Source organism: Bos taurus, chromosome 16 (assembly GCF_002263795.3).
Source record: "Bos taurus isolate L1 Dominette 01449 registration number 42190680 breed Hereford chromosome 16, ARS-UCD2.0, whole genome shotgun sequence".
NCBI lineage: Eukaryota > Metazoa > Chordata > Mammalia > Artiodactyla > Bovidae > Bos > Bos taurus.
Genome location: NC_037343.1, coordinates 62,825,801 through 62,851,022, shown reverse-complemented (window position 1 = coordinate 62,851,022; position 25,222 = coordinate 62,825,801). Strand labels below are relative to the sequence as shown.

Sequence of the window (25,222 nt, the reverse complement as noted above, 5' to 3'; positions counted from 1 at the left end):
AGGCCTAGATAGTGTAAGGAGAGGGGATGGTCACTCAAAAGACACCACCACATGATTAGAAGGTTGTAGCTTTCAGGAGGGGAGAGGGGCTTGACACTATCAGACACCAATGGTCGATGATCCAATCAATCAGGTCTGCACAAGGAAACCTCCATTTAAAACCCTACATGGGACTTCTCTGGTGGTACAGTGGACAGGAATCTGCCTGCCAATGCAGGACAAGTTCAATCCCTGGTCGGGGAAGATTCCACATGTCATGGAGTAACTAAAGCCCATGTGCCCCAACTACTGAAGCCCAAAAGACTAGAGCCCGTGCTCCTCAACAAGAGAAGCCACTGCTATGAGAAGCCCAAACACCACAGCGCGAGTAGCCGCCACTCACTGCAACTAGAAAAAGCCCGAACACAGGAACAAAGACCCAGCACAATCAAAAACAAATAAACAAGTCGTTTTTAAAAAATCAACCAAAACATACCCCTATATGATGGGGCCCAGGTTGCTGATAGGTTGCCCATCAGGGTGCTAGGAGGGTGATGTGCCTGGATGTGTATGTAGGCTCTGTCGTTCACCCATTATCCCTACCCCCTATATCATACCCTGTGTATCTCTTGAATTTGGCTGTTACTGACTTGTATTCTTCATAATAAACTGGTGATAGTTTTTTCCTGAGTTCTGTAAGTCATGCTAATGAATTAGCAAATCTGGAACCCTTTGAATTTGTCCTCAGCCAGGAAGAAGTACAGGTCACCTGGGGACCTACTGTGGCTGGTGTGTGAAGGAGAGAGAGGCACATTCGGTGGAGCCCTTCGCTTGTGGGGTCTGCACTCACTTTGGGTGGTCTTTAGTGTCAGAACTGAATTGAATGGCTGGATACTCCACTGGTAATAGAGAGGGAAAGGGCTGGTTGGCGTCAGGATGGCATTATTTGGTTGTTGGCACTTGTAAAACCACCACTCAGTTCCCTGGACTCCCCTCTTGACCTCCCCAGGAGCAGTCCTGTACTCCACAGAGGTGTCATCATGGGTGAGACACTATTTTCTGCCAAGACTTATTGGAATATGCCTCACTAAAGAAGAGAAGCAAAAGGCAAAGGAGAAAGAGAAAGATATCCAATTGAATGCAGAGTTCCAGAGAATAGCAAGGAGAGATAAGAAAGCCTTCTTAAGCAAACAATGAGAAGAAATAGAAGAAAACAATAGAATGGGAAAGACTAGGGATCTCTTCAAGAAAACTGGAGATACCAAGGGAAGTTTCTTTTTTGCATTTCTTGCAAAGATAGGCACAATAAAGGACAAAAATTACAAGAGCTAATAGAAGCAGAAGAGATTAAGAAGAGGTGGCAAGAATACACAAAAAAGGTCTTAATGACCTGGATAACCATGATGGTATGGTCACTCATCTAGAGTCAAACATCCTAGAATGTGAAGTGAAGTGGGCCATAGGAACCATCACTATGAACAAAGCTAGTGGAGGTGATGGAATTCTGGCATGAGTTATTTCAAACCATAAAAGATGATGCTGTTAAAATACTGTACTCAATATGCCAGCAAATTTTGAAAACTCAACAGCAGCCATAAGACTGGAAAAGATCAGCTTTCATTCCAATACCAAAGAAAGGGAATGTCAAAGAATATTCAAACTACCATACAATTACACTCATTTCTCTTGTTAGCAAGGTAATGCTCAAAATCCTTCAAGCTAGGCTTTAGCAGTACTTGAACTGAGAACTTCCAGATGTACATGCTGAATTTAGAAAAGGCAGAGGAACCAGAGATCAGGTTGCCAACATTCATTGGATCACAGAAAAAGCAAGGGAATTCCAGAAAAACAGCTACCTCTGCTTCACTGAATACATTAAAACCTTTGACTGTGTGGATCACAACAAACTGGAAAATTCTTAAAGAGATGGTAATACCAAACCACCTTACTGTCTCCTGAGAAACCTATAGGCAGGACAAAAAGCAACAGTTAAAACTGGACATGGAACAATGAACTGGTTCCAAATTGGGAAAGCAGTACATCAAAGCTGTGTACTGTCCCCCTGCTTATTTAACTTCTATGCAGAGTACATCATGTGAAATGCCGGGCTGGATGAAGCACAGGCTGGAATCAAGATTGCTAGGAGAAATACCATAACCTCAGATATGCAGATAACACCACTCTAATAGCAGAAAGCAAAGATAAACTAAAGAGCCTCTTGAAGAAGGTCAAAGAGGAGAGCAAAACAGCTGGCTTAAAACTCAACATTCAAAAAACTAAGATCACGGGAACTGCTCCCATCATGACAAATAGATAGGGAAAAAAATGGAAACAGTGACAGACTTTATTTTCTTGGGCTCCAAAATCACTGAAGATAGTGACTGCAGCCATGAAATTAAAAACTCTTGGTCCTTGAAAGAAAAGCTGTGACAAACCTAGACAGCATATTAAAAAGCAGAGACATCACTTTGCCAACAAAGGTCCATATAGTTAAAGCCATGGTTTTTCCAGGAGTCATGTATGGATGTGAGAGTTGGACCACAATGAAGGCTGAGTGCAGAAGAACTGATGCTTTTGAACTGTGGTGCTGGAGAAGACTCAAGAGTCTTTTGGACTGCAAGAAGATCAAACCAGTCAATCCTAAAGGACATCAACCCTGAATATACATTGGAAGGACTAATGCTGAAGCTCCAGCACTTTGGCCACCTGATGCAAAGAGCCGACTCATTGGAAAAGACCCTGATGCTTGGAAAGATGGAAGGCAGGAGAAAGGGGAGATGAGATGGTTGGATGGTATCATTGACTCAATGGACATGAATTTGAGCAAACTCCAGGAGATAATGGAGGACAGCGAAGCCTGGTGTGCTGCAGTCCATAGGGTTGCAAAGAGTTGGGCACGACTTAGTGACAGAACAACAAGAACAACATCCCTCAAATGTATCAACAAAACAGACCTTCTGTCGCACAAATAGTGGGATTCTGAGCCCCGTATTGAGAGTGGTGTGGATGAGTTTTTGATCCCCGCTCCTATCTCAGCCATAAGCGAGGGGAGCTGGAAGTGCCAGCAATCATTCCCTAAGATCCCAGCTGCTGGGGATAAGCCTGCAGCAGTTCTATTAAGCAATGGTTTAATTTAAGCACTTCTAACAAGTACAAAGACAAGCATAAAAGGGTAAAGTTATTACCATAATTCCACCTGCATATAAAACTGAGAGTATGTAATGTATTTCCCAGGGAGGGGAACATGATGAGGCTCAAACGTACCACGCAGGGTGGCCATTATAAAGTCATAACATTTAGTCTTCTTTTTTAAGTACAGCCCTCTGGCAAAACTAAGTTAACAGGTTAAGTGTTATTGGTGGGATGCTCCTTGATGTGCACACAGAAGGTTTGAAAGTCACTGACAGCACTGGCTTTTGGAGGCCATCCTTTTAAAATTAGGTACTTGTTAAATACCTCATAGCCACATGAATGACCTCAGCCAGAGAGTCTTTTTCACTCTGCTCAGTGTCTGGGGCTTTGGGGTGGGCAGATTCAAGGACCCCCGAGGCAGGAGGAGGGTGGATGGTGCCATTGAGTACCTCTGGGGAGCGCTCAAGGGCTCCTGATAGGCTGGCACCACCCCCTCCCCCAATGTCTTTTGCCAAGTTCGCTTTGGAACTTGCGAGTGTCTTTCCAGGGAAACGTAACCCATATGTCTCTGAATCACTCACGTTCCATTTGTAAAGGAAAGGGCCAGGAAGCACAATTTGACGTCGCAGTGCGTCTTTTTTTCTTAGAAGGAGAAGAGAGAAGGCTTTGCCAACTGGAATAAAGTGGAGCCTTGGAATTCTGCATTATTTTGAAAAGCAGAGCCGCAAAGAGCAATATCCTGAGCCCCCTGACCCTGAAGGGGGCTGTGAGAAGGGCGTGGAGGGTTCTCTTTGGGGTTTGCTGCCAGCCTGCTCACTAGGGTGGTCTGTCAGATGGCTCCCTTGCCCAGGAAGCCAAGGGCAGTTGGGAGGTTTAAGCTGCCAGGCTGGCCTGGAGGCAAATCTGTTGAGTTACTGTTCCCAGAAGAGGGAGAGAAGATTCAAGTCCATGTCCACACAAGAGTCTCAGAGGAGCAAGGATGAAATGGGAGTACAGTCACCACTCCATGGCTCTTGCTTCCAGAAGCAGCAAAGAAATGCAGATAGTCCCAAATGAAGAGTGGCTTTTATTTGGCTTTGGCATGGCACTTCGCATCATACTTGCTCTCTCACCAGATAGATGATCAAATGTCGACTCCTGAGCTGAGACAGCCTGCGTGTGTTGTGGTCAGAACAGGAGTCATAACATCCATCATTCCAAAGCTTAGAGAAGAATAAGGGTCAGGCCACTAAGTACCCAATCCTATTCCAAATTCTTCCCGAGAGATCTCTTTGTGCTCTGCTTTTCTATCAGGAACAGAGCAAAGACGCTGACTGTCATGCTTTTTTTTTTTTTTAATTAAAAAAAAATGTACTCTTTGTTCAGTAAGAAAATGAAGATATATAACACCAATGCAATGCAACTTTTAAAATAACAAGGAAAGCAAATGTATCCTCTTTACTGACAGATATGGGGTGATTGACGCCCCTCATAAACAGCAGAGCCGCAGTCACTCTTGAGTTTGGAGGCTCTCTGTGGGTTCATAAAATCAGGATAAACCTGGACCTTTCCTCAGGGCTGGGCAACAATTATTCCCAAGGCTGAGCCATGAGCGAGGAGCTGATGACAGCAAGGAACAGGGAAAACCAGTTCTCAGCATCATCTCTTAGCTGCCCTACTGCAGTAGTCTCACTATCGGTCTCCCTGCTCAGGCCTGGGTCTTCCTACTGTCTGTCCTCAATGCAGCAACCACATCTTAAACAGAGCATGTCCCTTCTCTGCTCAAGATCCCCCTGTGGCTCTCACTTGAGTCGCAGGAAAGCTCTGAACTTTACAAGGACCGGTAAAGGTCCTACAGGCTCTGCCGCCTGCTCCCACCATGAGAATGCCTTCATCCCAGCTCCTACCCTCCACTGCTCACACCTCAGGCAGTTTCTGGAGCCCTCTGGGTCTCCTCCCACATTACAGCCAGGACACTGGGTATGCTTCCTTCAGGGCTCCCTGTGGCTCACCCTCTCATCTCCTTCACATCCCTCCCCAAACAGGTCTACCCTGACTCTCCATTTAAAACTGAAACTCACCCTAAACCCCTAACCCTATCTTGATCTGTTTTCATTGTACTTGAAAGTGGAAACTTTTGTCACTCAGTCGTATCCAACTCTTGTGACCCCATGGACTGTATGTAGCTGCCAGGTGCCTCTATTCAGGGGATTTCCCAGGCAAGGATACTGGAGTGGGTAGGCATTTCCTTCTTCAGGGGATCTTCCCAGCTAAGGGATTGAACCCAGGTCTCCTGCATTGCTGGTGGATTCTTTACCATCTAAGCCACCAGGAAAGCGCTTCATTGTACTTATTACCCTATGAAAAATTACTCCTTATTTTGTTCATCACTGCCTTCCCAGCTATAGGGTAATTGAGCTCCACAAGAGTAGAGCTCTGGCTCACTGCTGTACCACAAATGCCTAGAACAGGACGTGGCACAAAGTATGCTCTCAATAAATATCTGTGGACTGAACGGACTATTGTTAGTAGTAACGGTAGTGTGTGAAATGGCATCAGCCCAAACTTAGCTCACGCACTCGGTTATGCGAACTTTTACTCAGTTCACCTTGCTAAAATATCTGTCTCCTGAAAGATGTTTGGTAGAAGAACAAGACTTCAAAGGGAGAAAATGGGACCAGTTGGGAACCCCGAAAGCCAACGAGTCATTTCCAGCTTCTCTCTGCCCTGTTTTAGACTGGCCCTTTGAGCGGAAGTACTGGGAATGGGTACTGGGTAGGTTCCGGATGTCTGTGCAGCCCATCAGCAGCCTCCTCCAGCCCCCAGGTCTTACCTGCTTTGTCTATCCAGGCGCGGTACCCGTTAAGCTCACGCTCGATCTGCTGCTGGCGCCGCAGTTTCATGAAGGCTCTCCGGTTCTCCACTCTCTCTCTCTCTTTGGCAAATTCCCTGCAGACAAAGCAGATAAGATTCACTAGGTTTGGGCAGTGCCATGATCAAAAGAAAGAGTGAAGCAAGCAGGTGAGAGAGTGTTTGAGCAGGTACTGTGTAGACCCCATTCCCTTTGTCCCTGCCTGCAACTATAATCTTAAAATGTTGTACAGAAATGAACTTCGTTCAGCCTCTTGCAGGAAGTCTTCTTGGATCAGTTTCATTTCAGTCAGCACTAAAACTTTCTGCTTGCTCTGTTTTTCTCTTTTTTTTTTTTCAATATAAATTATCTTCTTGAAATAAAATGCAATAAAGCTAGAAATCAATATAACAAAAAGACAGCTAGAAAACACTCATATATTTGGAAATGAATGAATACACCATTAAGAAATCCATCAAAGAAAAAAATTAAATAGAAATTAGAAAATAACAATCATACATATAAAACTTGTACTATACGTATATCAGGTTCTTGGAAAGAAACATACTAGAATACTATTTTAAAAAGCTGAAATTAATAACATTTGCATTAATTTCTTTTTTTGTACTTATAAAGGTGAGATTTGGTTTTTAAATTTTACTGGAATATGGTTGCTTTACAATGTTTTTTGCTGTATAGCAAAGTGCCTGATCTCATCTGCTTGCTCTGTTTTGAAAGCTACTGACTTAGTAATGGGACGAGCTAGGTTCCAGAATGCTATATATTATGTGGCTCTGGCTACAACAGAAACTCAGCCCTCTGAGGGGTCAAACTATCCTTTATGCTTTTAATAACAACAGTGACTACTGTCTGTTGATTGATGATTATATGCCAGTCCTATATGAAGTTTTTCATATCCATTAATTCATTTGATCTTCACAATCACCCCATGATGTAAGCACTATTAAAACCCTATTTAACAGATAGGGAAACCAAGGCTTAGGGGAGGGGGGGTCACTTGTCACTTACTGGGATCTGAACGCTACCCATCAAGCTGGTGGCCTGACCCACTGAGCTTGGTGCTTAGTATGTGCTGCCACTGAAGACCATGACACTGATGCCTTGAAGGGTTGAAATGCTGTTTGATGATGGCTGGTCAAGGTTGGATAAGAAAGGAGAGGGCACACAGCTCCAGAAGAAAGTGGGAGGGTGGGGTGGGGTGGAGGGGAAAACAAGACAGGGGTATAAAACCAGCATAAGGGTCAGACGGAAGACACAGCCCCTAACAGGGGACAGAGCCACTCTGCGGCAAAAGACAATTAAAACAAAACAACCCACTAAAGACCCATGGGAAAAAGAAGAGAGAAGAGGAATGAGGACTCCCTGGCAGAGAGGAAGATGGTGAGATTCGATGAGTGAGCAAATGGGGATCATGAAATAGTCACTGGCTAGTAGGCCCCTCCGGATGCCACATTCGCACCAATGCCCTTCTCATCATCAAACACCTGTCCAGCCAGAATACCCCTTGCTAGCACAGTGCCTCCCAGCCACGGCTCATGCACTCTCCTACTCCCCTGAAGGCTGTTCCACTTATTCTCAGGCTCTCCATCAACAAAGAGCAGCAACCTGAAGATAACAGAGCTCAGCACCCACTGAGGGTCCTGCTACCTACTCCCTCATGTCCAGGGAGGAGGAGGGGAACCAGGGGCTAAGGGACATGCCCCAGCCCCAGTGCAGGAGAGGGAGAGGTGCCAGTCTACCGTGAGGCAGGGGGATACCAGTTCGTGCTTGATCTGGCCTCTCCTTCCAAGACAGAGGGGATTCCTTGGGCACAGGCACCTTACAGAGGTCACAATCAGGCTAAAGACACCGGACAAGGCAGACTAGAAGAAGAAATTCTCCTGGACTTGGTGTCAGGTTCAGTGGGTTCTACCAAGGGTGTCTTGGGGGAAGGAAGAGTTGACTAGGAACTGTGACAGTCAGACTTCCTTGGTGGCTCAGATGGTAAAGCGTCTGCCTACAATGTAGGAGACCTGGGTTTGATCCCTGGGTCAGGAAGATCCTTTGGAGGAGGAAATGGTAACCCACTCCAGTTCTCTTGCCTGGAAAATCCCATGGATGGAGGAGAGTGGTAGGCTACAGTCCATGGGGTCACAAAGAGTAGGACATGACTGAAAGACTTCACTTTCTTTCACACTTTCAGTGAGAGTCAGGGTAACAGAATTTAAGCCCTGGAGCACCTCTTTTTTCCACCTCCTCTTTTGGATTTCAGCAAGTAAGAAAGCAACAAGGAGCTATCTTGGTTCATGGTGTTACCATCTACCAAAGTTCTTACCTTTGGTTCTTAGTCTTTCTATCCCTGTCATCGTTCTGTTGGTTCTATCTTCAAAATGGCACTTGGATCCACCCTCCCTCTTCATTCTTGCTGCCTTGGTCTAGGACCTCACCTTTTCCTGCCGGGACTACTGAAATAGCATATACCTAGTCTCTTGGCCACCTGCCTCTCTTCCCTTCATTTCATCCACCTCACAGCAATTAGAATTATCTTTCTAAAATATGCACTGGATCTTACTATGTCCAAACCTAAAATAACAACCACATTGAGTGCCATTGGAGGAGCACTTTCTAATTTCCAAGTACCTTCATCCATTTCGGACATTTAATCTTTGCAACCAAAATGAGAAGGCAGCAAAACAGGTATTTTCAGCCTCAACATAAAAGTTAAACAACTCATTCAAGTTTAAGTAAGAGATGGAGCCAGGTTTAGAACCCTAGGCCTCTCTGCTCTAAGAGCCCAGCTTCCCCACATATCTGCCCAGCCCAATGGCATATTTATATGCAGCTTTTTACCTTTTCATATGTGTGTGCCTTCATTTTTCAACTATGCTCTAAGGGAATTCAGGAGGGTTTAGCAGGATGCAGTATTTTGAGCAAGACCTTGAAACAGGAGAATTTAAGCACACTATGGGGCTTTCCAGGTGGCTCAGTGGTAAAGAGCCCGCCTGCCAATACAGGAGACATGGCTTCAGTCCCTGGGTCAGGAAGATCCCCTGGAGGAGGCAATGGCAACCCACTCCAGTATTCTTGCCTGGAGAATCCCATGGACTGGGGTGCCTGATGGGCTACAGTTCATGGGGTCGCAAAGAGTTGGACACAACTGAGCACACACATACATACATGAGCTATGAGCAGAGAAACACGATAATCCTTTAGCATCTGCATTATTACCAACATCTCCATTTTCCAGCTCAGAAAACTGAATCTAATGGGCGTTAAGTGGTCATTAGAAAGGGCAAGTGTCCTAAGACACAGTGCCACTAAGAAGAACCATGACCCTCAGATCCTATACATTCTCTCTTCTATCGTTTCCTTCACATCTGCTCCACCTGCTGCTAAATACCTAACAGACCTTTCAAAGTCCTTCATGGTCCTTTCTTTCAAACCTCACCCCCCATCAATCCGATCTACCTCGTGCCGACCTGCAGCCCCACTCCAGCCAAGCTCCAGCCACAGCACACTTCCCACGGTTCCTGAAAGAGCAGTGAGGGATCTAAAGGTTTAATTCACACTGGCCTAGAACCCAGACTTACCTGCCTGAGTCTGTTAAAATCCTTCAAGGCCAGGTTGAAATGTCACCTCTGATGTTTAGCTTGCCCCTCTCCCTTGCCACACGTCCTCTGACCTCTGCTCTATACTTTCTCCCTGTCTCTTCATAGCTCATCTTACAGCCAGACGTCTATGGCGGCGAGCTATACGTATGACTGTCTCTCTCTCTCTCTGTGAGCTTTTTGTGGAAACATTCTGTCTTACTCAACTTTGCATCCTCCAGGACTAGACTAGGCCTGGTGTGTGGTACTTGTTTAATAGATTTTTTAAAAATTACAATATCTAGGCTGACTTGAAAACCATACTGATAGATCTGCCCTGAATTCCAAAGGCTTAAATGAAGGGACGTAGCATCTCTGCACGGACCCAAGCAGAGCCAGGTGAACTAACAAGAACAGAGCAGTTGCCAGGTAACTCCTGGACACGGCCACCTCTATGTTTGTTTGGCTCCACTAAAATCTCTGCAGCATTAGCCTATGCAGTGTGCAGCGTGTCACCTCTACCCAAGCCCCAGGAGGACCACGTGGCTTCATTTCCGGTAGGAGAGGCAAGTCATCCCAGCCTCATCTCTCTTTATCTTTGGAAGTTTCCTGGCTCCAGTCTCACCAGCTGGTTTCCCTGCTCTCCTCTGCCACTGCAGGCCCCCGTTTCCTCCCACCCTCCCACCTGGCATCCTACAGGCCCAGAGCCCAACAAATCTGGCTTGGACTTTTTAAGAAGCCTCTTGGCTGAAAGAAACAGAGTGTGCACCAACAGGGAAACTTTCTAAGCAGCTCTCTGCACGTCAGTGGAGGGGAAGAAGGGCTGTGTTTGGAGGCCTTCTGTATGATGTTTATCAATCAGCTTGTTTTGTTTTTCAGTTGGAAGCCCAGGGCACAAAGTGTGGCACCATATTGTTCATGATACTTCCCACTCCTCCCTTGCTGCCCCAGTGTTTGTGCCAAGGCTTCTCTCTCTGACAGGTCTGAAGGTTCCATGAGGCCAAGTAGAGTCGGAGTCACACCACATTCCAACAAGGACCTGGGAAGTTTAATCCACAGCCGAGTATTATAGCTGATACCACAGATTACAAAAATAAAATATTAAGGACAGCTAATGTTCATAAGCCACATTTGTAAAAGTCTCATTTTCTAAATTACTTTCATGTAAATTATTTCACGTAGATTTGCGGAAACCCTGGGAGAATCAGAAAGGTTACTTGCTCAAAATGACCAAGTTAGCAGGAGACAGAGCCGAAATTTAAACGAATGTCTTTTGATTCCAGATTAAGTGCTGTTTCTACAAGGCCTGAGCTGTCTTCCATGTGTCTAGCAGTCACATTTAAAACCCACAAAAGGGATTTATTCTTCAGCCAGAGGTTGAGGAAAATAAAGACATAAAAACAAAATTTTGTGTTTTTTCTAAAAAGACTATCTTTTAAATTGAAAGAGCAGCATATACTCCATTGTTCTGTGTTGGGTTAATAAGGACCTATTAAACTTGTAACATTAAAAAAAAAAAAAAACTTGTATCATTAGTCATGTTAGTGAGGCACTGCTTGAATTTGTGTATCCTAGTCACCATTTATATGTATATTGCATTCTGGAGAAAGCAGGGACAAACAGGATTTAGCTCCATTACCTGCCCAAAATAAGTGATTCTTCTAACCTTAGATACAACACGCTTGCCAATCTCATGAGCATATATGTAGCCAGACTGAGGAAAGGGACGTGTGTTCCTCCTTCTGGTTCCTCTCTTCCCTGAGGACCTGAATACTCTCTCCTCTTCATAGAGGATTATCCTGGAGTTATTCAGATGATGATGCTTTTGCAAAGATAAAACATATGGCTGTTACCTTACTTAGCCATCCACTGCCAAACTTCTTAATGAAACGTGCCTCAAGGAATGGCCCTATGAATATCTCATTTTATTCAGTTTCTTTGGATTAAGCCACAGGAAGTTCCAAAGGAGAAAATCTGACATGAGAAGAGTGTTCATGTCCCATAAGTCCACCTGGCATTAACCTACGGTTCAAGGAAAGAGGATGGGTAATCAGCTCCTTTTCATTTGCTCCATCCAGTGTTTCTATGCCCTAGATGTAACAGAATTCAGACTAGGATGCATCTAGACTTCAGAATTTCAAACCAGGCAAACAAAAATAAACCCCCACGTGATGCAGCATAAATACAACCAAGTCTACTCTTGCAGCGAGGTACTCCAGTAACCGCTGGTGCTAAAAAACTGAGCAGTAAACCTCTCTGTCTCAGCTTCCTCTTCAGACAAGGCTGACATTAGAAAAACACAAAATAAGCTCTGCTCATAACCAGAGTAGGAATTAATATGTTTTAGTCTGAGAGTCCTGAACGGATTCTTGCAAGAGATTGTAAAATGATAAAAATTCAATGAGATGGCAAGCTACGGAATGAAAAGGCAACCTATGGAAATGAAGAAAATATGTGCAAACCATATATCTGATAAGGGGTTAATAGTCAAAATATATCAAGAACTCACATAATTCAATAGCAAAACACAAACAAAACCATTATAAAATACGCAGAGAAACTAAAATACACAGAGGAACCAAAATACGCAGAGGAACTAAAATACGCAGAGGAACTAAATTTTTTCCAAAGAAGACATACAAATGACCAACAGGTACATGAAAAGGTACTCAATATTACTAATCATCGGGGAAATGCAAATCAAAACTACACGTGTTACAAGAGTTCTTCTCAAAAAGATGAGAGACAACTGCTGGGGAGAATGTGGAGAAAATGGAACCCTTTTGCACTATTGGCACAAATATAAATTCGTGCAGCCACTACGGAAAACAGCACGAAGGTTCCTCAAAATATTGAAAATAGAATTACCATATGGTTTAGCAATACCTCTTCTGGGTATATATTCAAAGGAATTGAAATTATTCTCTCAAAGAGATTCTGTATCCCATGTTTATTGCAGCATTATTTACAACAGCTAGAACAGGGAAACAATGGAAATCTCCATCTATGTACACGTGCACACACAGAGACACCACAGGATATTATGCAGCCATGATAAAGAAGGAAATCCTGCCATTTGGGACAGTATAGATGGACCTTGAAGGCATTATGCTAAGTAAAATGTGTCAGACAGAGAAAGCCAAGTACTGTACGATCTCATTTATATGTGTAACTTAAAGAAAACAACTCAGAAACAGAATATTTCGGTGGTTGCCAGAGGTGGGGGTAGGGGCTGGGGGAAACGGGTGAAGGGGGTCAGTAGGTACCCATTTCCAGTTATAAGATAAGCAAGTTCTGAAGATGTAACACATAGCATAGAGACAACAGTTAACAGTATTGTGCATACTTTAAAGTTGCTAAGAGAGTAAATCTTGAAAGTTCTCATCATAACAAAAAAATGTAACCATGTGATGCGATGGATGTTAACTAAACCTATTGTGGTGATCATTTTACAATACCTACAAATACTGAAGCATTTTATACATCTTAAACTAATGCAGTGTTATATGTCAATTATATCACAATAAAACTGGTGGTGGGGGGGATAATCTATCACATTTCATTGGAATACTTCTTAACTAATTCTGTTACTCATAATTTTTGGTTGTCTTTTTCTTTCCCCTGGGAGGATAACCTACAGTTACCACATAGAGGGAGGATGGTGTGAAGAGGAGCAGAGCTGAGCCTCTATTCTGGTTGTCACATGTGCATGCGAGGTTTGGGTTTCTAAATTTCAGCTACTGGAACTAGGGAGTAGGCTGATCTCACCACACTGCATGGTTAAGTACACTTTTCTTCTTACATCCAAGTTAGTAAATTTACACTGTGACTGCTTTTGTTTTTTAGCAGTTTATATGAGAGGCATAATTTGTACAAATCAACTATTCATACATAGCCAATTACATATTATTCATGATTAAAGTGGAAGAATGATAAAGATAATCTCAGACGAGGTGTGTTTATCCATGTGTTTATCATATGTGACTAGGAGGTATGTGAAGTCATATTTAGGTTAATATTAAATTGATTTCTATTTGATGAACTTCTAGACTTACAGAGGAGCCCCAGATAATTCACACAGCGGCTCTTCTGCCTATTAATAAACTAAAGTGATTGGTATGGATCCACAGGGGGATGGGAGGGACTTTGGCCTTTCACGTTGCTAGAATTCTCGGTGAGATGACTAACTGTTGGGGGTTAGAGTGAGCTTCACTGAAGCCTTGCTCCAGCTGGAAATTCCTGCCCACGTTATGTCACCTCAGAGTCTCAGGGTATCTGGACAGGCATCTCTGTCTTCACCTAATGGGGAAGATGTTCTGGTAGGTCTGCTCTAACAACACTCTACCGGACGACTACATGGCTCTCAGTTCTGGCTTCTAGCTCCAGACCCCTCCTCCGGGTTCAGTCCAAGCAGGGAGCCTTGTTTACTGATGCAGAGGCCCTTGCTGTTGTCATGGCAACCAAAAGGAAGATAAAGCCTGCCCGGAGGGGCTGGCCCCTGTGACTCAAAGATCTGTTTACCCTCACTTCTGTACACACTTGTACGCTTCATCACACACACACTGGCATGAACACGCACATGCTCAAGCTGGCATGCAGAAGCGTATGTGGACGACGGACTCTGCCAAGCTCACAAATGACCACGTGGTCATATTCCTATTAATATTCAAAGCCCACATTTCTAAAGTGCTTCACTGCATGAGGGGAACCTTGCCAGTCCTCCTATAACACGTTTGCTTTAGGAAAGAGGACTTAGGTTAGACATAAAAGAAAAAAAAAAAAAAACCTCTTTGACCCTACCTGTTCTGAAATTAACAAAGAAACTGGGGAAGGTCATACAGACAATTGTGTGTTGGCAGTGTTTTCATTTCAATTTCACTGGAGGATGGCACGAGTGGGGGTTTGAGTGGCCTGAGTTTCATGGCCCGTAAAACAATTTTTCAGTGTGCTAGGAGCCGGGGAACCTTTTCCCCCATTTTTCAGAGGAGCAAACATAGCCCAGAGAAGGTAAATAGCTTACTGAAGGTCACACGGTTCAGCTGTATTACAGTTATTTACACCTTATCCCTTGATTTGTTCCAGAAAGGATTTAAGGAGACTTAGGATGTCAATAAATAAAGGCCAAAACAGCAGCCGATCCTCTAAATCCCATCCAGTGTTGACTCTAATAAGCAGAATGGATGGGCATGCTGGAGGATGAGGAATGCACGAACTGAGTCACTGCATCACACTATGTCACTTCTCCTTAGAGATCAGGGCCTTTTGAAGAGCTCCTCCAATGAGCAGAAGTCCTTCCCTAAAGCAGAGAAGGCAAATAAATAGCCTTGCACAGAGTGTGATGGTCCACCCTGACTCTGCCATACTACTCCCACAGTGATGAAAGAAAGGCCATGAGTCTCACAGGCCAGAATATCAAGTGGGAGGACCTGACGAGTCACATTCCCGAGTCTTGCCTTTTACAGCCAAGGAACTTGAGGTGCAGAGAGGTCAGGGGGCTTGCTGGCCCAAGGCCGACAGTGCATGTGGCGGCTGATCTACAGCATCACTTTCATCTCCAGGTTCAAAGTCAATGCCATTCACATCTTCATGATGTTGCAGTCATGAGACCTCAGGAGGCAGATGATTTTAAGATGCTGGGGAATTTTTCATGATCTTTTTCTTTCTTGTTCTTCTTGACACTGAGATCTCATTTATTTGAGATAAATAAATCTTAAATAAAAATAAAAAATAAAAGGCCTGGCAATTAGCATAAAGGAGATCACAAAGGAGCTATGTTTCCCTGTTTTGCTTTTTGACCTTGGAGTTGGTATAATCCAGACCGTTATAGCACAATGATGAGAAGTCCTGAAACATGACTGAACTGGGCTTGAATCATGGCTCCATCAGGGTGGGACCTGTTCTGAAGCCTCTCTGAGTGTTTCCTCACTTGTAAAGTAGCAATAAACACCACACCTCTTTCAAAGCATTTTGAGGATTAATTTAAATAAGAGATGGAAAGTGCAAAGTATAGTATCTAGCACAGAATAGGTATTGCAAGTGCCTATTTTAAGTATGTCTGACATTCCTAAGAATGTATGACAGTATACACAACCTACTATTAAGGCCCCTATCTATCTATCTATCTACTAATTGTGCTTCCAAAATAAAATTTATTGAGTGCCTACTACCTGGTTAGCATTGCTTTAGCACATGGGGATATAGTACCAAACATAAAAGCAAAAACCCTTAGCCTCATGAAGCTTACATTCTAGTAAAGGAGACAGACAATAACCAGGGTAATAAGCACAAATATAAAGTATGTTCAATACTGAAAAGGTGGAAAAACAAAGCATAGAAGAATAGTAAGTATGAGGAGAGGGTCTGGGATTTAGGGGTCGAGTGGCTGGGAAAGGCCTCCCTGAGAAGACTTGAGAACTGAGCCACACAGATATCTGAAGAAGAGTATTCCAGAAGAGGTGGCCAGGGCAAGCTGTGGGCCAGGAACACCCTGGAGGAGCTTCAACAGAACATAAAGGAGCCCATATGGCTGGAGTGGATGGAATAAATGAAAAATCTAATAAGGTGAGCTCAGAGAGGGTAACAGGCCACACCGAGGTAGGGGGCTAGACCATGTAGACCATGGATAATAACCTGACTTTCACTTGGTGTCATCTGGAAACCATGGGGCAGGGGGTTTGCAGCAGAGGAGTCACAGGATCTGATTCACGGTTTCACAGACTGTCTCTGACTGCCTGTTGAGAACAGACTGATGAAGGCTACAGATGAAGGCAGGGAGACCTCCCAGGTTATTTCCAGATCATGGCAGCTGCCTTAGCCAGAGTGGCGGGAGTAGCGGCATTGAGAAATCCTGGGATTCTGGGTATACTGCGATGTAGAGCTAGGAAAACTTGCTGACACCTTAAACGCAGACTATAAGAGAGATGTGAGACAAAGAAGACCCTCAAGGTTTTCTCCTTGAGCAACTAGAAGCATGGAGTTCAAGAAACTGAGATGGAAAAGATACCGTGAGGAGTCGTTTCTAGAGGGCAGACCAGGAGTTCAGCTGTGTATTAAGTCAGCTGGATATCCTGACACATTTATGTTGAACATCATTGGGCCCAAGAGCATCAATTCTGTTATCTACAAGAAATGCGCCAGTCACTTCAAACGTCATCTGCTGTGACTGAAACAGTGGCTGAAGACTATCTCCACACCCTTCTTTCTCCTCCCCTGCCAGCAAGTGTTAGAAAGATGCTAACTGATTTTTCTGCAAGATGGAATCAAGAAATTGTTGCTATTGCTGCAAATACAATTCAAAACAAAACAAAAACCCACAAATACTCTTGAATGCTGCACTACTTCACACCAATAAGCTTTATCATTTCCTTGTATTAGCAAAGATGACCATGGAACAGCAGGAACTATGAATCCTGTGACAAGTTTTGAGTTCTCACAAGCTTGTCCTTATACCTTTCAGGAAGGGAATTAAGGGATCATCACTTTTTTACGCCCACTTTGCAGATTGGGAAAATAAAGGCCTGAAGATGCAACACTCTTCAGTTCAGTTCAGTCGCTCGGTCGTGTCCGACTCTTTGTGACCCCATGAATTGCTAGGCATATATTATTCGTATCAATGTTTTCAGATGTGAACATAAACATATTGCCAGAATTTATTTTGAAGAATCTGTTCATTCTTCTTTAAAACTCAGGATGCAGGCTACATCAGTCCAGTGTGACTTTTGCAGTGACACAGGTTATAAGGTGGGATTCTGATCTCCTTCCTGCCCTGCTGCCCTGCCCCCATCCCAAGCTGCCCCTCCTCGCTTTAGCACACAGACACTTTGGAGGCACAAAAGCGGGACACACATGTTGCTTTCTCCCTCTCTGTGCATATAACAGTGTGTTTTTCAGTCGCAGTATTTCAGTGAGTTCAAGGCCCTGCGGTGCAGGAAGAAAAAGCCATGAGGGAAGTCAGAGCATTTCACGTTCCTCCTCCTCCCCCATTTCGCCCCCTCCACAGCACTCTAATTACAGTATGAAAGAGGCATCTTGACAGAGAACAAATGGCTGTGTTCTTTTCAGAGACACTTTCTGCACTCCTTTGAGAAGCTGCTGCAATCGGTACCCTCCCTGAAAGGTTTTGAGGTATGTGAGGAGTGGGTGTGGCTGGGTTTAAGGGTGTGGCTGAGAGTTTATTACCAAGCTCAGCCATTGTACACAGAACACTGTGTGGGCACTTGGTACTCTGTGTAAAGAGCCTTGAATTTCCCAGAATCCTTTGTTTCACTTTCCCAGATTATTTAAACATTAAAGGTTCCTCGTATTGGGTTGACCAAAATGTTTGAGTTTTTCTGTAACATCTTATGGAAAATCATGAATGAAGTTTTTGGCCACCCATCTTCCTGGTTCAATATCAAAAGATTCTTCTCTGTTAAAACCAGCCCTTTCTTCTGCTTTGGGATAGACAAATAGAACCAAAGAGAAGACCCAGGGCAGACAGAATAGGAATAGTGAAGGGTGAGGAGAAGAGCAGGCATCTGAAGGAAAAACCAGAGACTTGCTGTAGGCTAACACACCATGTGTCGACTCCCCACACAGAGACGCTGACCAGGCCTCCCCACTCACTGTCTTTTTAGATGTTCCATGAGGGGCTAGATAGGAGTTTTCATTTGCTCATCCATCCATCACAGCCTCAGGGTACATCAGAGAGCCTGTCATACTTATTTCCATTCCCTCAAATGGGAAATTTAGGCTTACAACAGCAATTATACTAGCTATGACAAACCCAGACAGCATATTAAAAAGCAGACACATTACTTTGTCAACAAAGGTCCATCTAGTCGAGGCTATGTCTTTCCAGTGGTCATGTATGGATGTGAGAATTGGACCATAAAGAAAACTGAGCGCCAAAGTATTGATGCTTTTGAACTGTGTGTTGGAGAAGACTCTTGAGAGTCCCTTGGACTGCAAGGAAATCCAAACAGTCAATCCTAAAGGAAATCAGTCCTGAATAGTCACTGGAAGGACTGATGCTGAAGCTCCAATACTTTGGCCACCTGATGTGAAGAACTGACTCATTTGAAAAGATCCTGATGCTGGGAAAGATTGAAACCGGGAGGAGAAGGGGACGACAGAGGATGAGATGGTTGGATGACATCACCAACTCAAAGGACATGAGTGTGAGCAAGCTGTGGGAGTTGGTGATGGACAAGGAAGCCTGGCATGCTGCACTCCATAGGGGTGGCAAAGACTTGGACACAACTGAATGACTGAACTGAACTAAATACTTGCCTGGGTCACACAGTCTATACTAAAACAGCTATACCTCCACCATTTCTGTTCATTGTAATCGTCCACTTGCTGGTGACCCTGAGGGCAGGGTCTGTGCCGAACCATTCTTGCTGAGCATTATACTCATGGTCTCAGTGCAAATAAGCTGCTCAACAAAGGTTTACTAAATGAATGAAGGGCACCTCACAGGAGGGGCAACCATTGGACACACAGCAGGCTTGCATTCTGGAACAAGAGGTGAGACTGGGCCCAGTGGAGTGAGTGGGGCCTGGGCTGTGTCTCAGTCCTGGACCCTGGATGTGCAAGGTCAACAAGGGGCAGGGGGAACATGTGGGTGTGCAACGCCAGCTTATTCTTTAAGGAGAAAGAAACTTCTTAGGTTCCTCTGCTTTGCTTCTTCTCTATCTCCTTGCTTCTACTCAACGTATGGGAGTGCCCCAGTGTCCAGGCCTAGGTCTTCTCCGCTAGCCGTGTTCCCCTAAGATGATCCCATCGGGCCCACAGAGTCAACATCATCTCTATACTATCAAACCTATGACTCCAGCCCCAATTCTCCAATGAGCTCCAAACCCATTTACACAACTGGCTTCTGTGTTCAGCAACCTGGGTGTCCAACAGGCATCTTAAACTTAACATGGCCAAAATCGAATTTATTTCTCCCCCAAATCACTCCTCCTCTAGACTCTCCCACCTCAGTAAAGAATATCACCCACCCTAGGAGTCATTATCCGAGAAGGCAATGGCACCCCACTCCAGTACTCTTGCCTGGAAAATCCCATGGACAGAGGAGCCTGGTGCCCTGCAGTCCATGGGGTCACGAAGAGTCGGACATGACTGAGTGACTTCACTTTCACTTTTCACTTTCACACATTGGAGAAGGAAACGGCAACCCACTCCAGTGTTCTTGCCTGGAGAATCCCAGGGATGGGGGAGCCTGGTGGGCTGCCGTCTCTGGGGTCGCACAGAGTTGGACATGACTGAAGTGATTTAGCAGCAGCAGCAGCAGCAGCAGGAGTCATTATCAATTCTTTCTTTTCTCTCGCTGCAGCCCTAGTCCAGTGAAACAGCAATTCCTACCCTCCTACTCTCTCCCTTAAACTTTTGGCCCCTGAGCCCAAGCAGCCCCAGTTTCTAACTAAATGTTCTCCACCTTCAGTGTCCTGCAGTAACCTCTCTAACTTACTTCCTGTTTCTACTCTTTCCCCAATCCCCCTATTTCCCTCACAACAGAAAACGAAGGAGCAGCTTTTTAAATACAAATTAGCCATGTTACCCTCCTGCTTCAGACTCTCCCCTGGCATCCCACAGTTGTCTGCAAGACCCCACATGAGTCTGACTCTCTCGTCTGTATCCTTGACTTTAGGGGATCTTTCTGATTCAGAGAACTAAAATTAGTAATCCCACTACCTGTTTACACTCGATTACAGTCATCTGCTTTGTTAACAACATTTGTTGCTAAAAGATTACCTTGTTCAACTATTTGGTTTTCTGTCCTTCTATAAGATTCTCTGGTGGCTTAGACAGTAAAGAATCTGCCCACAACGAGGGAGACCTGGGTTCAATCCCTGGGTCAGGAAGATCCATCAGAGAAGGGAATGGCAGCCCACTCCAGTATTCTTGCCTGGAGAATTCCACGGACACAGGAGCCTGGCAGACTACAGTCCGTGGGGTCGCAAAGTGTCGGACATGACTGAGTAACTCATATACACACACGCATAAGAATGAACAAGTAGGGGACTTCCCTGGTGGTCCAGTGGCTAAGATTCTGAGCTCCCAATGCAGGGGGCCCAGGTTCAAGCCCTGGTCAGGGAACTAGATCCCACATGCCGCAACTAAGAGTTTGCATGCCACAACTAAAAAGATCCCACAGGGGACAACTAAGACCCAGTGCAGCCAAATAAATAAACACACAAGAAAAGAACACAGATGCAATAGATACTTGTTGAATGAATAAAAGTAACCAAACATGCAGAATTATATATTTTTTTCTGGATGTAAGTTACTGTTATGAGTCATGACCAATGCAGATCCTATCTAGTGGTAGTGTGATCAATCCGTCTACCTTCAAGAACTAATTCTCCATCCAATCTAAGAGTAAAATCTACACTGTGTCTTAGAACATGAACTTTCAAAACCACTCCAAAGCTGTAAAGCATCATCAGGGCAGGCAATTCTTTAGTGTATTCTACTTAAATATTTTCTATTGCAGTTGAGACCTTATCCTTCTGCAGTCTCACTTATGTTTAGGATATCATCTTTTATTTAGAAATCTTTCTCAAGCTATGCTGCGTGCTTAGTCTCAGTCATGTCCAACCCTCAGACCTCATGGACTGAGGGTTGGACTCAGTTGGACTAGACTGTAGCCAGCCAGGTTCCTCTGTACATGGGATTTCCCAGGCAAAAAACTGGAGCGGGTATCATTCCCTTTTCTAGGGGATCTTCCGTACCCAGAGATTGCAGGTGGATTCTTTACTGTCTGAGCCACCAGGAATAGTTAATAAATCACCACATTTTTTAGCTTGTCTTACAGTTAACTGGAGTTCTTCATTAAAATGTAACTCACTATTACTTTATTGAAAATTTCAATATCTATTAGAAACAAATGCTACAAAAACAGGTGGTGTATAAGGAAAGATGTTCTCCTGAAAGGCTGAATGTGGTGGACATTACTGTTTAGGACCACTGTTGGCTACTATACAATTTCCAGTGAGGACTCTGTAGTAATACCTAATACACCCAAAGAAATAAGATGTTCTGAGAGATAATTAAACATGTACTATAGTATAAAAGAACTATATTTGGATGCAGCACACCTAAGTTTGAATCATAGACCATGGGAACGTCATTCAACATTTCTGAGGCTTGATTTTCTAATAAACGGCACTGATAAAAATACCAATCTCACTGAGCTGTTGTGTCAGTGGGCTCAAAAGATCAAAAGGTATCCATCATGGTGCAGAGCATGGTACATCTTAAATGTACACAAGTTGAATTTGAATCTGAAGCTCCACAGTAGCTAGTTCACTTACATTATAAAGTACAGTGAGTGGATGACTCTTGCTATTTTATCACCCTGGGATAGTAACGCAAAACATTTGGGTGTTACTATTTGTATTTGGGTGAAGGATAATATAAATCAACACTAGAAAAGAAGGAATATCAGTGAAGTTCAGCAAGGACAAAAATACATCTTTTGACAAAGTCTGTATTACCAAAATATTAGTAAACTATTAGTAAACAGTAAGCTGTTTCTCAATTCTAACTGTTCAGCTCATAAATTTCTAGAGAACTAGTTCTCTTAAAGAAAATTAGAGATACCAAGGGAACATTTCATGCAAAGATGGGCACAATAAAGGGCAGAAACAGTAAGAACCTAACAGAAGCAGAAGAGATTAAGAAGAGGTAGCAAGAATACACAGAAGAACTGTACAAAAAAGGTTTTAACGACTCAGATAACCATGATGATATGGTCACTCACTTAGAGTCAGACATTCTGGAGTGTGAAGTCAAGTGGACCTTAGGAAGCATTACTATGATCAAAGCTAGTGGAGGTGAAGGAATTCCAGCTGAGTTATTCCAAATCCTAAAAGACGATGCTGTGGAAGTGGTGCACTCAATATGACAGCAAATTTGAAAAAACTTAGTGGCCACCAGACTGGAAAATGTCAGTTTTCACTCCAACTCCAAAGAAGGGCAATGCCAAACTGTGTTTAAACCACTGCACAATTGCACTCATTTCACATGCTAGCAAGGTAAGGCTTAAAATCCTTCAAGCTAGGTTTCAGCATTATGTGAACCGAGAACTTCCAGATGTACAAGTTGGATTTAGAAAGACAGAAGAACCAGAGATCAAATTGCATCTTCTGGATCATAGAAAAAGCAAGAGAATTCCAGAAAAACAGCTACTTCTGTTTCACTGACTGTGCTAAAGACTCTGACTGTGTGGATCACAACAAACCATGGAAAATTCTTAAAGAGATGAGAGGCACCTTACCTGCCTCCTGAGAAATCTGTATGCAGGTCAAGAAGCAACATTTAGAACCAGACATGGAACAGGGACTGGTTCCAAATTGGGAAAGGAGTACATCAAGGCTGTATATTGTCACCTTGCTTATGTAACTTATATGCAGAGCACATCATGCAAAATGCCAGGCTGGATGAAGCACAAGCTAGAATCAAGACTGCTGGGAGAAATATCAATAACCTCAGATAGGCAGATGATACCACCCTAACAACAGAAAATGAAGAGGAACTAAAGAACCTCTTGATGAAGGTGAAAGAGGAGAGTGAAAAAGATGGCTTAAAACTCATTCAGAAAACTAAGATCATGGCATCTGGTCCCATCACTTCATGGCAAATAGATGGGTAAAACATGGAAACAGTGATAGAATTTTCTTGGGCTCCAAAATCACTGTGGATGGTGACTGCAGCCATGGGAGTAAAAGATGCTTGCTCCTTGGAAGAAAAGCTATGACAAACCTAGACAGCATATTAAAAAGCAGAGACATAACTTTCCTGACAAAGGTCCATATAGTCAAAGCTATGGTTTTTCCAGTAGTCGTGTATGGATGTCAGAGTTGGACCATAAAGAAGGCTGAGGGCCAAAGAATTGATGCTTTTGAACTATGGTGTTGGAGAAGACTCTTGAGATTCCCTTGGACTGCAAGGAGATCCAACCTGTCAATCCTAAAGGAAATCAGTCATGAATATTCATTGGAAGGACTAATGCTGAAGCTCCAATACTTTGGCCACCTGATGTGAAAAACTGACTCATTTGAAAAGACCCTGATGCTGAGAAAGATTGAAGGCAGGAGGAGAAAGGGATGATAGAGTATGAGATGGTTGGACAGCATCACTGACTCAATGGACATGGGTTTGAGCAAATTCCAGGTGATAGTGAAGGACAGGGAGGCCTGGCGTGCTGTAGTCCATGGGGTTTCAAAGAGTTGTACACTACTTAGTGACTGAACAACAACAACAGGCCACCTGCAGAAGAAATCACTCTTGCATAGGACTTTTTGATGGGAATTTCTAGAGAAAATTTTTCCAGAGTTTGAAACAATGAGGGACATGTGTGCTAATGAATGCATTAGAGGGAGAGCTGCCAGCTTAGGCCATAACCCCTCACCCCAACACAGACTTGTAAGAACTTCCAAGCCCTTCTCTTAGCAAAGTTTATCCTAAATGTATATAAAGCCATCATAGGTCTGCTCTTCACAGATCAGTGGTACTCAAAGTATAGTCCATGGACCAATGCCCATCTGTACACTGTACAGTGCTACTAGAACATGATAAAATAAATTCAGAAATTAAAAGTGCTTAGTAACTTCTATAATAACTTATAGATATTTAATGTAAATTTAATTTTAGAATAAAAGTTGAATGCTTATATTTATGGCTCTGTATTTTCATTTTATTATTGTAGCAATCCATTTTTGTTACAATTGCATTTTACAAAACTGTCAACACACACTAGACTGGGAATGTGAAAAAGTGATTTTTCACTACAGATAGTTGGAGAAGTATTGTCCAGAGCAGAACTGATTTGTGTGTGTGTGTGTATGTGTGTGTGTGTGTGTGTGTCTAGAAGATGTGGTATGGAGATCATCATATTAATTACCATTTATTTTGCGTTTATGATGTCCCAGAAACTCTGTTAAGTGCTTTAAAAACACTATATCATTTAGTTTTCATAAAGACACAAAATACACGCTATCATCTCATTTTTAAAGAAGCCAAAGGATATTTAAAAACCTGTTTGAAGTCCATAAGGTGAAGCAGTGACAGAACCAAGATTCTTTTGACCACAAATAGCTCTAGAGAGGCAGATTGGCAGCTAGGAGGTCAGTGTCACTTGATGCCCTTATGATTATATTGGTAGCATTCAGTCACATCTTTTCAATGTATCTTACTCGTTTTTTTGTTTTTTTTTGGTGCTGTCCTCCTCTGCTTTTTTTTCTTCTTTTTCATTCTTTGTTTTCTGTCTTCCCTTCCATCTCTCATCCCTGAGGTCACAAAAACTCCTGGACTCCACTACAGGATATTTTTGCCCTTCTCTGCTCTGTGAAGTTGAATGGTTGAAGCCATAAATAAGGAGGCATGAAATTCACATTCTTAGCATGTACAGGGAGTAGTAAATTTACATTACTCTTTTATTATCAAATGATAGTTACGAGAAATGAATTCTCATTAAAAGCACCAATTTTCAATGGCATAAATCATGGCCATATCCTTTTGTAAGTTAAATACACTCTGCTCGTAAACACTAATCATTTTTTCACATGTCTGGCATACAAATATTACCATGGCTTCTAAGTTTAAGTTAAAATATGACTTGTTTTCAAATCTTCACTCTTATCTTTTCTGAAAACGTTATCTTTGCATACCTGTGGCTATATCCACAATCATGAAAAGGCACACATAT

General features: G+C 43.4%; 1 protein-coding gene across 3 annotated transcripts in view; it reads right to left on the bottom strand.

Moving 5' to 3' along the window:
• Positions 1 to 25,222, bottom strand: part of CACNA1E (calcium voltage-gated channel subunit alpha1 E) — a 337,992-nt gene that overhangs the window by 98,573 nt on the left and 214,197 nt on the right. For all 3 annotated transcript variants that reach the window (XM_015475247.3, NM_001191123.3, XM_024976061.2), the window contains one exon: positions 5,924 to 6,039. In XM_015475247.3, coding sequence (XP_015330733.1) covers positions 5,924 to 6,039 — 116 coding nt within the window. The remainder of the gene's footprint in view (positions 1 to 5,923; positions 6,040 to 25,222) is intronic.